Here is a 15287-nt window from a genome sequence, read left to right as displayed (position 1 = left end):
ATTTTAGGATTGTTTGTTCTAGCTCTGTGAAGAATGCTGGTGTTATTTAGAGAGGAACTATGAATGGGTAAAGAAGATGTGGTATATATATACAATGGAGTATTAATTGGCAATCAAAAAGAATGAAATCTTGCCATTTGCAAAGACGTGGATGGAGCTAGAGGGTATTACACTAAGCGAAATTAGTCAGAGAAAGGCAAATACCATATGATTTTGCTCGTCTGTGGAATTTAAGAAACACAGTGGATGCACATAACAGAAGGGAAGGAAAAATAAGATAAAAACAGTGAGGGAGGAAGACCATCAGAGACTCTCAAATACAGAGAACAAACTGGGGATTGCTGGAGGGGACATGGGGGATGGGCTAAATGGGGGATGGGCATTAAGAGGGTGCTTGTTGGGATGAGCACTGGGTGTTGTTTGTGACTGGATTCTACTCCTGGAACCAAGACTACACTGTATGTTAACTAACTTTTTTTTTTTTTTAATCTCTTTTCACTCAGCTTCACCTAAGGAAAAATATCCACAGTACCAAAGATCTGGTGCCAGGAATAATATTTTTTTAAAGCACACCAAAACAATAACTTTCTGTGTGCGCGTGCGTAGCACCTAACATGAAATCCCCGTACCTGTAGGTATCTTACCACTCATCCGCTATAAACAACATTTTCAACCATCCTTCCTATCAACTGAATAAATAATGTTGGTATCACTACATTATACCTTAGAATAAAAAAAAATTCAACTCACGTGAAACCTGTTTTTTTCTTTCTTTTTTTCAAAAGAGCCTCTCTTCCAAAGCAAAACAGTTTTTGCCTGGAATTAACTAGAAAACCCAAGAAGCTTGTCAAGGCCATAGCTTTTATCTGCTTTTAGTTTTACGAAGTTCCACTTCTTTATGAGACATTTCACGAGAAGCACCTCTCCATTTAGAAAGAGTGCCGGGGCTGAGCCAAACCTTGCAGGATACGTGTGTTATTATTACCTTTTAAAATATTCATCAAAATGTATTTTTGTATTTTTATAGCTGTCCCACAAAAGCCCCATTTTTAATGCAGGCTATTCTGGCCCGGCCTCTGGCATTGGGCTAATCTTACGTACATAACCTGCGTCCAAAGTGAGTGCAGAGGAGAACGGGGCACAGAAACTCAGAGAAGGAAACAGATGTCGTGGCCGGCAAGACCCAGAGGGATGTCAGTGGTGGGGGGAGGGGGAGGGAAACTCGAGATCAAGCCTGAAGAATGAATGGGTTTGAAGTAACCTGGCTTAGGCTAGGGCTGTAGAGATGGGGAAAGGAGGACAGGGCTAAGGGCCTCTGGGTGGCTCAGTCGGATGAACATCCAACTCTTGATTTCAGCTCAGGTCACCATCTCATGGTTCATGAGTTCGATCCCCACATTGGGCTCTGTGCTGAATGTGCGGAGCCTGCTTGGGATTCTCTCTCCCTCTCTCCTTCTCTCTCTTTCTCTCTCTCTCTCTGACCCTCTCCTGCTCAATCTCTCTCTCTTTCAAAATAAATAAACTTTAAAAAAATAAAAAATAAAACAACGGTACTTTTAAAAAGCTGATATGATTCTTACTGTGGAGATTGTGGGAAGTCAAATGGAGGCGTCTCTGGGGCTAACGTACGGATCGTTAGACTAGGTGACCACGAAGTTGGGAAATATTGGCATCATACACAGCCTCTTTGTAGAATTGGGAGAAAAGAGGTTTTGTTCGGGGATGCAACGTGCCCTGCTGTGTTTGTTCCCCTCTGGCTCCAAACAATGTCCCTCCAACTGACTGCAAATGCTGAATATGTTAGAAAGCAGAGGAGGGGAAGGAAGAGTGATTCTCATAAGCTCCCGATTGTTCTGCATCCCCGTGGGCAGAAGAAGTATGGCTGGAATTAGGGGGTAAGGGAGAGAGGGGTGTGAAGCAAAAATATTGCTGTGAGAGTCCACATTCAACAAGTGGAAACTGTGACGACTCTGTTTGACACCTAGGACATAGTTGACAGCAAGGGGAAGGAAGGACAAGAGATCCCAACTGTGAGGTGCTCTTTCCCCGGGGACCCAGAGGAACTGGACGTTGCAAAGGAGGACCCCCAGGCAACAGATACAACAGAGAATCGCAATTCCATCATGAGCTTCTTTAAAACTCTGGTAAGTGTTTTCCTCCCCCTCTTTCCTCAATCCCATTGCTCAAAAGTTTGGTTAATTCTAAGAATAACACGTACTTGGATGTCATTGTATTGAATGGGGTGCCATGATAGTGCAGCTGGAACACTGGAGAATGGGGACAAGAGGTGCCTTGCAAGGGGATCATGTCACATCACGCTGTCCTCAGAGCTGAGGACCATGATATGAACGTTGGGTGCCCAAACTGTGTGTGACATGAGCTGTGTTGTCATGGAACTCTACAGTAGTTTCATGTCTTATGGTCATTGATCATAAACATAGTTGGAAAATAGCTCCTTGAGTTGTGGACCTATCGACGTAGTTTTGCCGCCCAAATGGCAGATAAAACTATAGAAATAATTCCCTATCTTGTTACATCTAAATCTACTTTAACTGCATAGAGGCAAGGACCCGTGTCTTGTATTGCTTGCTTATCTCTGATTCCTCAAGGAAGCCACAGACAGTCACATGTCAGACATGCAAAAGAGGGCTGAATGAATGAATGAATGATCAAACAGACAGCTGCAGGTGTGTTCGAGTTATTTCCAAAGTCCTAGAGTAACTTCAAAAGGTAAAACAAGTCAACAGAACGTGCCACAAACACCAAAGGGTTGTGCATTTCTTTGGATTGGTGGTAGAATTCATGGGAAATCCGTGGCCTTCCAGGAGACGGTTTTGAATGTGGTCAAGCCCTTAGTGAATGTGTAAGATCTGATACATTTCATTATAAAATATTAATTTTTTTAGCTTTTCTTTTTTTTTTTTTTTTTTCAACGTTTATTTATTTTTGGGACAGAGAGAGACAGAGCATGAACGGGGGAGGGGCAGAGAGAGAGGGAGACACAGAATCGGAAACAGGCTCCAGGCTCCGAGCCATCAGCCCAGAGCCCGACGCGGGGCTCGAACTCACGGACCGCGAGATCGTGACCTGGCTGAAGTCGGACGCTTAACCGACTGCGCCACCCAGGCGCCCCTTTTTTAGCTTTTCTATACCTAGAAATTATCCAGAAGTCCGTGGTTTTCTACTGAACTTGGTAGAACTCCTTTCTACTGGAAAGGACTTCTCATTACATTCTTTACCAGCAGAGTGAATTTTACCACCATCCCCCAGAAAAAAAACAAAGACAAAAAAAATGTATCTATGAAATCAAATCACCCTACCTAATGAGCTAGCTATGATTTTTAATATTTGGTGTTCTTGCATTTTAAGGTTTCACCTAACAAAGCTGAAACAAAAAAAGATCTGGAAGATACGGTAGGTAGTTTGAAGGGTGACGCTTGGGTTTGGGTGTAGAGTTGGATTTGGGTTTGCATCTGCTGTTTCGCGTCCTGAGTTTTGTGTGTGTGCATGTGTGTGTAGGCACGTGTATACTTACCTACATATTTAGTGATTGAAAAGTGCTGTTAGACTGTCTTTAAAACATTTCATTCATGTCAATGATATTTTAATGAAAATTTTAGTGGAAAGCTTGAAATATATGCTAACTCTGGATATATAATGTCACAGTAACCAGTTTCTTATATAAAGTAAGAACTGAATACCGGTAACCATGTATCATGTAGTCTTGTTAGCTGTGTATAGAGAGACCCAAGGAATATAGGAATAGGGTACAGAGTATGGAGAAGCCACTGGAAATGAGAAAGAAATGAGACCCAATTGGAAGTAGAAGTAAGCTGCCATATTTCCGGTTTCTAAAAAATACATTCTGTGTCTTTCATGTAATTTGAAAAGAATAAATCACCACGAAGGCAGTTGTTTGGTGAAATGAAATAGTCACCATTGGACACTTGCCAAAGGAAGGAATGTTTAGAATTAGGATGCCCTAGAGAGACCGAGTTTTTTCCCGTCTTCCTAGAGATTCAACCAATTCCCCTCAAAATAAATTTTGTTTGGATCAACTACTTTCTAGAGATGTTTTCCTTTACACTTGACAGAACTGATTATCCCTAATGGAAACACATGGTTTAACTTTCACGGGAATCGGGAGGAAAGTTTAACTTGGTGACAGATAAGTGTCTTGGGTCCTCCTTTTGATAACTGCTTTGAAAGACACTGGGACCAAATAAATGGCGTGGCCAGCCCGATACATCTGTTACCAATTTTCAAAGGGGCCAGGTTGTGAAAAGGATCCTGGAATTTATCTCAAGACCTGCGTTTGAGCTCCGGTCCTGCTATGTGGTAGCTGTATGATGTGATCCTAACCTATGTGAATCCAAATTTCAACATCTGTCAAATCAGGACAACAAAAATTCCATCTCCCCCCATCCCCCAGCATTGAATGAAAATATGACAATGCCTGGTAAACCACGGAATTCTATTCAAATGTAGGTGATCACGATTTCCATAATTGCTGCAGGACATATTGAACCACCACTATTGCATTTGTATTGTATTGATTGGTCCTTCCAGAATGTTCTTCTTATGTTAGAAAAAATATATATATGTATATGAGTCATCTACATGCATTTCTTTTAAAATTAGTCATTTGCTGCAAGTCAGCTAGGGTCAAGTTCAATGAATAGTTGCATCCAAATGTTTCTCTTTTGATTCTGTGTCTTGCATGGTTTAAAGTCACATAGTCAGCACAATAGGCTAAAAACAGTGGGGTATGTGGGCGAATTGCGTGGCTTCTCAAGTGACCCGATGGCGCTCATTCTCTTCCGCTGCTCATACACCAAGACTCTTCCCCCCCCAGAATGTGGTCCCAACTGCACGTACATAGCTGATAAAATCTCACTACCCTGCCCAGAGAGGTCAAGGTCACTGCTGGTAGAACCGAGTCTCAAAAGAGAGTTTTGTGAATGTAGGTTGTCTATGATACAAACAGATCCCTTTATACAAACCTGCCTTTTTAACATCCTTTCTACTGAAGTTCTTGGATCCTTGCATTTGAAACATCTACACCATTTGTCCATCTTCCCATCTGGCCCAGACAGTTTTTAGCACACTACACGCCCCACACAAAATCCCCCGCCATTTGTAACTCGAGTCAACAATTCTGAATGGTTGTCGCTGGGTTATTTCAGTTCCAATCTCCCCCCACCCCACCCCCACTCTGGCTCTGTGGACTGGCACACAGTGGACACTTTTTTTGCCAGAGAGATCTGCTTGTCTAGAAGTCAGCTGAAATTTTTACGGATGATCCTGCTTCCCTGAGGTTTCTAATACTGAATCAAAGATCTTTTGGAGAAAGGAAGCCACTCAAGGCAGTGTTTGCCTTGACTCCGGATGCAAAAATAAATTGTGTGTCTTCAGGTATTTTTTTCCTTCCCATGTGACAATAGCATTTAGATATTTAAAACTGTCAAGTAGGGGCTGTGTATCTTTTTTAAATCTGAATATTTTATATCATATAGTCGGAGCTTAAATGTCTGGTCCTTGTCTTTAGCAAGTCGTGTTAATCTGGGTCATTTAAGTAGGTCGCCCTGATGAAAATTAAGGTGTGCTTGAAATAGACTGTGAATATACTGTGCAGCACATTGTCTCTGAGCGTTTCAGAAAAGAGAGTCATTTACGTGATGGGAATGTTCTGGTTTGGGGATGGGGGGGTGCTGTCTCGGCAGTTAATTGTCAAAGCGTTTCAATGCACTTAAAAACAATGGGAAAAAATGGATTTTGTCTAAAAACAAAGTTCTAAGCTGTGACCGCTGTTGCCCAAAAGGCATCCAAAGCAGAAAGTGTCTGTGATGGACAAGCTGGGCAGAAGATCTGTGAGATCCAAGCTAAAGCCACCAAGAAAAAGCCCCTGCATAGCCCCAGGCTAGGATTCGCCTTTAGGAAATTCTTTAGGCATAAGGTCTGTATCTTGTTAAATGACAAAGAAAAAAAAAAAAGAAAGAACCCTGGTCTTCACCACATGGTACAGGTGGCTGTCCCATGTCCTATGTCCCCTCAGCCCTGCTTCAGGGAAGACAGCTTTGTATGATTGGGATCATTAGAGGGCATTAAAGATTTTGTGAATCAAATTTCAATGATTATTTTAAATCTCCATAGTTATAAATAAACATCTGGCTCATTTCTTCCTAGTGTGGACCAGGGTTCTGGAATGATCCTTCTAACTCCGTGTTTCCCAAACGTCGAAAGTATGCATACTATCGTAATCATTTTTGTCAGATTTAGCACGGTTCAGTTGATCTTTTTCATTAAAATGGACTCAATTCCTATTTAAAGGTATCTTTAAAGAAAACTTTTATTACATCATACATGGAAAACTGGAGTCATTTTTCACAAAGAGGTAACCATTAATATGGCTAATTAAAAAATAACGACCTTCTAGCTACCTTGTTTGTGTTAAGCTCCGAATCCAATGCCTTTCTAGCTCCATTAAAATGCAATTTGCCAGCAATAGAAAAATGTTAAAGATATACCGGCACCAGACTGAGCTTTTCCCCGAAAGTTCTCAGGAAGATTAAATGCGAGTTGAAAAAAGAAAAGTATTTTTGCCATTTTCATGTTATTAAGCGTTACGTCTCTGCGCAACCTAAAATTACCTGTGATGCCACCGATGGTATGCTTCCTACGCTTTGGGAAATACTCTTCTAACCTCAAGAAAATAACGTTATCTTTCTGTGGCCTGTTCCCTCCATTTTCAGTATCAACTAAGCTCATCCTGAGCCCAAATAAAAGCCCAGACAGAACGAAACAATGAATGAAGGCAGAGCAATTTCTATCTCCATGTCCTTGGAAAGTGAGGACAACATAGAATTAGTTGTGAAGATTTCACTCTCAATTTCTAGGAAGACACCAGCGTTCGTCTGAAACCACCAGTTAAGATCCCTGAATTGGGCCAGCATGCTTGGACATTGTTTATTTTATTTATTTATTTATTTATTTATTTATTTATTTATTTATCTATCTATCTATTTTATTTTATTTTTTTAAATATAATTTACTGTCAGATTGGTCTCCATACAACACCCAGTGCTCATCCCAACAAGTGCCCTCCTCCCTGCCCATCACCCACTTTCCCCTCTCCCCCACCCCCCATCTACCCTTAGTTTGTTCTCAGTCCTCAAGAGTCTCTTATGGTTTGCCTCCCTCCCTCTCTGTAACTTCTTTTCCCCCGTTCCCCTCCCCCACGGTCTTCTGTTACGTTTCTCAAGATCCACACAGGAGTGAAAACATACGGTCTCTGTCTTTCTCTGCCTGACTCATTTCACTCAGCACAATACCCTCCAGTCCCAGCCACGTTGCTGCCAATGGCGGGATCTCATTCTTTCTCATTGCCAAGTAGTATTCCATTGTATATATAAACCACATCTTCTTTATCCATTCGTTGGACATGTGTTTAAAACATCAACCATTCTCCACTAGGTTGAATGAACTTGTTAAAAAACCTTCCCCAGCTGGATGTTAGAGTCCCAGGATGGTGTATGCAAAGAAAGGCTCCATAGAAAGATCTCCTGGCTGCATCTATATTTGCATAAGCAAACCGTGTTATGAAGACACGCTTTAATTTCCACACAGGCTTATTTTGTTTTGTAAAGACAGAGAGGGCGGAGTGATAGAAATTACGGGGTGGGGGGCGGGTGGGGGGGTTGGAGATTAAAAAGTGGTGCTACTCTATGTGAGAGACAATTTGGTAATTGCTAGCGAAATGTGTCATAGACCTTATGCAAAGCCATCCAGCCGAATTCCCACCCGGAGCTTCTGTGAGGAGGGGGCCCTGAAAGTTTACAAAACGTATGACTTTCCCCCTCATGTCTGCATTTCATTAGGAAATTCATTTCATGCACAGCAAAGTTTCATGTCTCCAGAATCTCTTTCCTCCACACAAAGGGGACCACCCAAGTTCAGTATTCCTAAGGTTTCTCCCCCGATCATTGGTCTCACATCCTGCCACTGCCTTGCATTTCGGGCAAAGATAGGATTCGGGAAATACTGGCAAGAAGAGGTGCCCCTTCCTGGGATTCTGTAATGCCAACACAAGGACTGAAAGATTTTGCCTTGAGTTACGTTCAGTCTATTTTTTGTGTAAAAGTAGGAGACAATTCTCAAATGTTCTCAATTCTCATTTTTGCAGGAGTTTGGTAGAACTTACTGGCTTTTGCCTCCTTTTTCTTCGTTTGTCATCCAAACAGAAAGAGAAATAGGGCCATTAAGACCAACCAGCCAGATTGTGGCATGATTATAGGAGCTGTGCCACTCACCCTCAATTTCGTTGGAACCCAGGACAGAAAAGAGGAAATCCAAGCAAATTCAGGGATTAAACATCGTCTTCTGGTTTTGCTATTAAAAAAAAAAAATGCAGTGGTTACCAGTCGTGATCAACTCCTAGGCTCATTTCTCTGTATCTCAATTTTTCTTTCTATAAGAAGAATTTTCTTAAACATTTTTTTTCTTGGTTTAAAAAAGTAGGGAGGCCAGGAGTTAATAAGCGAAATAAGCTTATTGTTATAAATAATAAGAGCGTCAGCTTTGCTTTGCTGAATCGGGATCTTTTTCTCTTGGCTTCGTCACATGCTATGCTTCAGAATCAAACTTTTTCACATGTTCTTCTAACATTGAACATGACAACATGCACACAAAGCAAGGCATTGTTTTAGGACTTTTTTTGCCATGCCCAGGAATGCTCCTCTCCCCACTCAGGTTTTCCTGATGTCTGCCCTCTCTGCAGGGCAGCTAAAATTTTAGTAGCTGGCTCATTTAATTCATAAGCTCTGCCATACGGTCATTGTTTTCCACTTCAGTGTAATGTTTATATCTTACTAACCCTTCTCCTCTCCCACACCCAAATGTGAAGACATATTAGGGAAGAAGGTAAGGTCATCTGAAATGCAATCTCCAAATCTAATGTTAGAATTTCATACGTGGGGTTGCCAGATAACCTACAGATACTCCGCCAAATTCAAATTTCAGATAAACAGCAAATAATTTTTTAGTATAAAGATAAATATGTCCCGGGGACCTATGTTCCGATGCCTCAGAATTTTTCTTTGTTGATCTGAAATGCAAATGGACAGGGTATCTTATATTCTCATTACTGAGAGTGTTTGCTGTATTTGGCATATCTGAATCCATCCAGGAGATTGACTCCAAAAAACACAGAATTTTTGTAATCTCTTCCATAATGCAGACAGAGTATTAATTCAGTTTATGCTGGCAGAACACCATCTGGGGCACTTCGTTGGGAAGTGAGGAGATGGGTGGGCAAGGAGAAAAGACTACTGGTAGCCTATGACCCCATAGCCCAGTAATGGGGGGCAGGGTGGGTAGAAACACAACATAACAGGATCCCGTGTAGGCGTTGCTCTCTAGTCCTTTCTAGACAATTATTTAGCTATTTATTTAATGCCTATCTTATGCCAGACACTGGGCCTGATGGGAGCTAGGGATATAATGCTGACCAAAGCAATGGCTCTTACCCTCAGAGCTCATGGTCTGGCCAGGGAGGTGCCTATTCAACGAACAATTACACAAATATACTACAGTTATATTATTCTATATATAATAGAGTTATCCTCTTGCAATGTTTTTTTCAAGGGTCTCTGGGTACTTTCCCAGTGTAAAGAGAAAAAGAGTACCCATCAGTTTCCCAATGAAACTGATGGGTGTAGATGTGTTTCTCAATTTTTTTGTCATTCTCACCTTCTGGCCATGAAGCTTTTTTTTAGACATTTTCTCCCTGGCTGCATACGATAGCACAGGGAGTGGGGAGACCTTAGTTCATTAGAGGCAGGGTATTATAGGGGAGCTGGTAAGAGTTTGGGTGTGGGTATCAGACTCCCTGGATTTTGATGTCAACTCTGCCCCCTTATTAGTGTAGTCGTAGGGAAGTTTTTTTTTATAACAACCTGGGACCAACATTTCCTTCACTGTAAAATGAACATAGTAATTAGTTCCTTCCTCGTAGAGCTATTGTTAGTACATTCGATCCCTTAGAGCAGTGCCTGGCACAGGTACCTTTTCGTAAAAGTTAAGTTTTATTAAAAGCTGCAAGTTGGAGATTATGTCCCTTATACCTATACTTTCCTTATGTCCCTTATACCTCCTTTAATGTCTAATTTGGACGAGTGAAATAATATACGTTTATAATAGGAACACGGATGTATTGGAGGTGCCTCTTCAAGATGTTTTTACTGGTGGGAACATGATCAAAACCACTTGAAGGCCACTCGATATGAACTAACAACATTCTAACAGCAAAGTGCCTCCTACGAGCACCCTGATCCCTAATGACTTACAAGAACATAATATAGTTTTTTGCAAAAGGAAAATAACTTGACTTCTTCCAAAATTTTAACACAAATCCACATTCACATAGAATATTTGCAAGCACAGAAAATTGTGAAAAAGAAAACTAACATGCATAACCCCAGCCTGTATTTATAAAAAAGAGCCCTTTCGCTTTTGGAATCCTGACATCACTTTAATTTTTACTTCTTTTTTTACTCTATAGGGTGCGGAAAAGCCACCTGTCCCGTCACCTGACGTCCAGTCAGACAAAGCTAACTTTATATCCCAGGAGACCAGAGGGACGGCCAAGAATCCTACATCCTCTGAAACAGCGAAGGAAGCCCCCAAGGAAAAGGGGGCACCCACCTCTCTGCCTCTGAGCAAACTGTTCTGGAAAAAGGTAAGTTCTATTTTCAAGACTTGGGGAGACTTTGGGGCTCGGAAGACTTGAGAAACTATTTCAACTGGGCCAATTCATGTGCTCACAAAGCACGCAGTTTATTTTTCTTCTCCCAAATGACTCAATTAGCCATTGAGTTGAAGACTTGTAATTTACTCCTGGGAAGAATGAAATGCCTATCGTGTCATGTGCATATGTTTCACGGGAAAGGAAAGGAAATAAACAAGCAGATTTTTTCATTCTTGGAGTTATTCCGGCTCATGACAGACAGTTGTGGTATTTCGTGACTTCATCTTCTTACTAAAATGGCTTAGTAGTCTGGCTTCTTCCTGGATTCCTCCGAGCACTCTCACTCCAGCGAGCTGAACCACCTCTGGGCTCCCTCCCTCTTTCCCTGCAAGATATAATCTGTCATTAGGAACCACTAAGGCTCACTCTCCTTTTAGAAAACCAAGGTGTCCACAATTCTCCACCAGGGCAGGGCACACAGCGTGCTCTGTGATAGGGGCATTCACACCACCGTCCGATCTTTTTCCCTCTAGAATTAAGGTGGCGTGCAAGGGAGTGTGGTGGGTGGGGCTGAGTCAGTCTGAGAGCTATTCCTTGATCATCGTTGTTGAGCAAACCCCAGCTGCCACACATGTTCAGAACTCTTGCCTCTTTTAAGTGTGGCCAAAAGATGAGCAAGAAGCCGTGGGTGAGAAAGTGGAATATAATTCATAGAGCTGAAAAAGATCTAATTAGTAATTTCATCAAAACATCCACGCAAAACGTGCAAAACTTGGCACGCAATACAAGGCAGGTGATTAATACAGATGCCCCTGTGGTGTTCGTTGTATTCTTTGGTCCAGAATCCAGCTGGATTTCTGGAACTCTTCCCTGTTTGTTTTCTGTTGCACAGATATCTTTCTTCTGGGTCCTGCCCAAAACACAAACTCTAATACTTAATGAAAACTTTGGGTGATGTCATTTGGCATCCTGTTCTGGTCTCCTTCCTTCCCAACCGCCAATTACTTACTTTCAAAAAAACTTTTATCACCAATACAAGGCAGGCAACAGTTCCCGAGTGAATCAGATGTGCAGTTTGGTGGCCAGGAAGATGACTTAGGCAACCCGTACTCAAACATTTTTATTTAAACAACTATACACATTTAAAGTGCATTAGAAAAATTGAGCCAGCACATTAAACTCAAGATTTAATATATATGTTGTTCAAGGTGAGACTGTAGATGTTTAGCTTAAGAAGCAATCCTATTAAAAAGGAACTGTTACCTGATCATAAATTTGGATCCTTCAAGGAGCGACACTGAGACAGAATTGATGTGCAGTAGATTTATTGGAGGCAAGCGGCATGAAGGATAAAGGACAGGGGATAGGAGTAGGTAGAGAGAGACTTCACACCATAGTGAGGGTCTGACACGGGAGAAGAGAGACAGGGAAGGAAGGCGGAGAAGGTCAGAAAAGCCATGGACTCAGGGTGGCTCTGAGCCAACGGGAAATCCCAGAGCAGAGCTTGCCCACGAGGAGTCGTATGTTGAGCAAGAATGGCCCAGTACCCTGCCGTGCTCAGTCATTGCCTGGGAGCGTGGCCTCAACATTAACTCGGTAGTGGATGCCGAAGAGGTGTGGGTGGGAAGCTCTCCCAGCAGGGAAACGGCACACTCCGTGGCTGCCGCAGAAGGTACATGAAATGTGGCCAAGACCATGCAGGAGGCTGGCAAGTGATGGAAGTCTGAGGAACGCTGATTGGCGCAGACAGATCTGACTCTGGGTCCGATGAGCCTGGATGAGCAGCCTCAGTTTCAAAATTCATAAAATGCAAATAATAAGGGTATCTAGACGGAGAAATGAAGACTAGATAAAAAGAATGCCCGCAAACCCCCTAACACCACGCCTAGCACAAAAGTGGCCGATGACAGGGGCCTGGGTGGCTCAGTCAGTTGAGCCTCTGACTCTTGATCTCAGCCCTGGTCACGATCTCACAGTTTGTGGGATCAAGCCCTGTGTCAGGCTGTGCACTGTCAGCACAGAGCCTGCTTGGGATTCTCTCCCTCCCTCTCTCTCCGTTCTTCCCCTGCTCATGCACACGCCCTCTCTCTTTCAAAATAAATGAATAAACTTTCAAAAAAAAGTGGCCAATGAATTGTCCTTCTGACCTATGTCATTTATCTCCTGCGTGTTCAGGAGGGGACACACTTCCTCTTTCTATACCCTCCAGTTTGGAGAAGTTGCTAAGCTACTGAGCCTCAAATACTTTATTTTTCCTTATCTTTGGGGTCTCTGAGGGATATATTGGTTCCTCTTTGAAACTCAAGCTATTTCCATTGAAGAAAAAACAGGACCAGTTGACATTCATCCCCCTAATGATCAGATTTCATATAGGTCAGTCTCATTGGTTTTTTTCCTTTTCCTCGATTATCTGGCTTTATTTCTTGAGTAGATTATAAAAATAATGAAGAGACACTAAAACCCAGTCACCGGTAAATCTTGTTTTTCTTTCTTCCACCTAATCAGGAAGACATCTCTAGATGAACGTAAAATACAGGCGAGATTCACTCATGCAAGAGTATTTTTAGCTTCTTTCTTTGTGCTGAGTTTTTTTGTGCTAAGTGCTGGGTGCTAAGGCATTGAAAAGATAGAGCGAACAGACTGATCCCCTTGTGTAGCTGAAAATCTCATGGGGGGATGTATGTTTTAGTAGAAAACAAAATGAAGACCTTTGTTTTCTTCAAATTAGAAAACACTTGATTATAAAATCACTGTTGTAAAAATTTTTGGAAAAGAAACAAAGAGGAATGCTAGAGAATTTTGATATTTCCGCTAACCCAAGCTCTCTTTCTTCTCCTCTTGTAACTGAGAAGCTTTTACGCAAACTGACTTTGAAGTGTGTGCGTCCACAATATGAACATCAGAAATAAAATTCTCCCCTAACACGCTGTGGATACGAGATTATAAGTTATTTTGATTTATAGGCTTGATTGCGAAAGTCATTCTTATTATAAAACAAAAATAACAAAAATAACCTTTGAGAAAATTAAGTTCAAATGATGTCGTATTTGCCAAAAACTGCTTCGAGTCCAGTGACTGGACTACCTATGCCCTTTATTGTTCTGGGGTCTTTGGTATACCATTTGTTCTGTGACCTCCCAAAAGTTACTCAGCCTCTTTGAGTTTCTTTTTCCTCATCTGTTGAAGGAAAGGGTTGATCTTGAAAGGAAATAGATGATCTTGAAAATTTCTTGTATGTGGCAAGTCTTGCATAACAGACAGAATCAGAAAGTTTGGACAAATTGCTTGACCACCGAAAGCCTCTGTTTTCCTTTGTGTAAGTAGGGACATGTTCATCTCACTGTGTTGTTGTGACAGTCCAATAACTGTACCCAGAGAGACCCTCGGACATAGTAAGGGCTCCACGAACAGTTTTATCATTTCTTCAGGTATGAACAGTTGCTGGTGATGATCTAAACATCCATGTGTGGCGTTTGATGCCAACAAAAGGCACAAAACAAGACTAAGGCTCATTTGTACTGCTGTCGAAACACCTAAAGTCCATTTGGGGGAACAAGGCACATACACATGCCTGCACCCGCAAGTGTGTGTGCACGTGCACCATTAATAAATGTTACATTTGAAATATCTTCAAATGGGTATTTGAAGGTAGATGCAGGTATACAATCCGTGTCCACGGCGCAAGAAGACGTATTTGGGAAGGTCGATTCCTTTCTCCCCTCCTCCTGCATAGTGTAAAGGTAAAAACAAGCACAGGACTTAGAACAAAATGAACATAGGGAAGAGTTCTTAGCCCGGAAAGCAGCTTTTCCTGCTTTCCTTTGGAGGAGAGGAACGATGGTGTCGGAAAAATAATGGGAGCCCTGAAGTCAAAGAGACACATCATCAAATCTCAGCTCTGACAGTTACTGGCCGTTTGAATGTGATGGGGTGACTTGAATCCCCCATGCTTCACTTTCCTCAGCTCTGGGGACAGACCGTGGCATCTACCTTCTGTGGTTAGTGGGAGGACTGAGTCGGAGAACGAATGCAAAGTGACTGGCCCTGTTCCAAAACGATGATGTTGGAATCCGGTGTTAATGTGTGGGGTGCAGGTTACAAATGCTGTGGGTGTTTAGAAAAGGGAGCAGTCGGTGTAGGTCAAAACAGACTGAGAGGACTTTGAAAATCCTCTGGATCCTCTGAGTTATCTGCTTCAAACACAGATGCCTGCATTTGATCCCAGAACCCACGGGAATCCTGGTTAAGAGAGTCTGGCATATGGCCGGACAATTATGGAAGCACTTGAAAGGCGGGCCGAAACGTCTAAGCTTGAGGAAAGGTCTTAGGGCCACTGTGAAACCAGTGAACTCAGAACAGCTGTCACATGATCAAAATGATGCTTCCAGAAGACCTGCTAGCCACGGGATGTCTGTTGGCTTAAGTGCTACCATGTGACGGGATTTTAAAGAAACATCCTTTCACGAATGTGCTCTTCAAAGGACGGGATCCTTTGCTGTGCGAGTTTATACTGATGAGTTCAGGAGCTGTTTAGGCCCTCGTT

The 15287-nt window shown here is 42.2% G+C and overlaps 1 protein-coding gene across 7 annotated transcripts in view; it reads left to right on the top strand.

Moving 5' to 3' along the window:
• The window catches only part of BCAS1 (brain enriched myelin associated protein 1), a 91078-nt gene that overhangs the window by 43935 nt on the left and 31856 nt on the right, over positions 1 to 15287 (top strand). For 4 of the 7 annotated variants that reach the window (XM_086702525.1, XM_086702523.1, XM_086702524.1 and 1 more), the window contains exons 4-7: positions 1986 to 2144; positions 3370 to 3414; positions 5822 to 5956; positions 10559 to 10735. In XM_086702525.1, coding sequence (XP_086558651.1) covers positions 1986 to 2144; positions 3370 to 3414; positions 5822 to 5956; positions 10559 to 10735 — 516 coding nt within the window. The remainder of the gene's footprint in view (positions 1 to 1985; positions 2145 to 3369; positions 3415 to 5821; positions 5957 to 10558; positions 10736 to 15287) is intronic. The other 3 variants (XM_086702527.1, XM_086702526.1, XM_086702522.1) reach the window with 1 other exon arrangement.

This window comes from Puma concolor, chromosome A3 (assembly GCF_028749965.1).
Source record: "Puma concolor isolate L17-30 chromosome A3, mPumCon1.1.hap2, whole genome shotgun sequence".
Classification (NCBI taxonomy): Eukaryota; Metazoa; Chordata; class Mammalia; order Carnivora; family Felidae; genus Puma; species Puma concolor.
The sequence above is the reverse complement of the archived record's forward strand: the minus strand, read 5'-3'. Positions and strand labels throughout refer to the sequence as shown.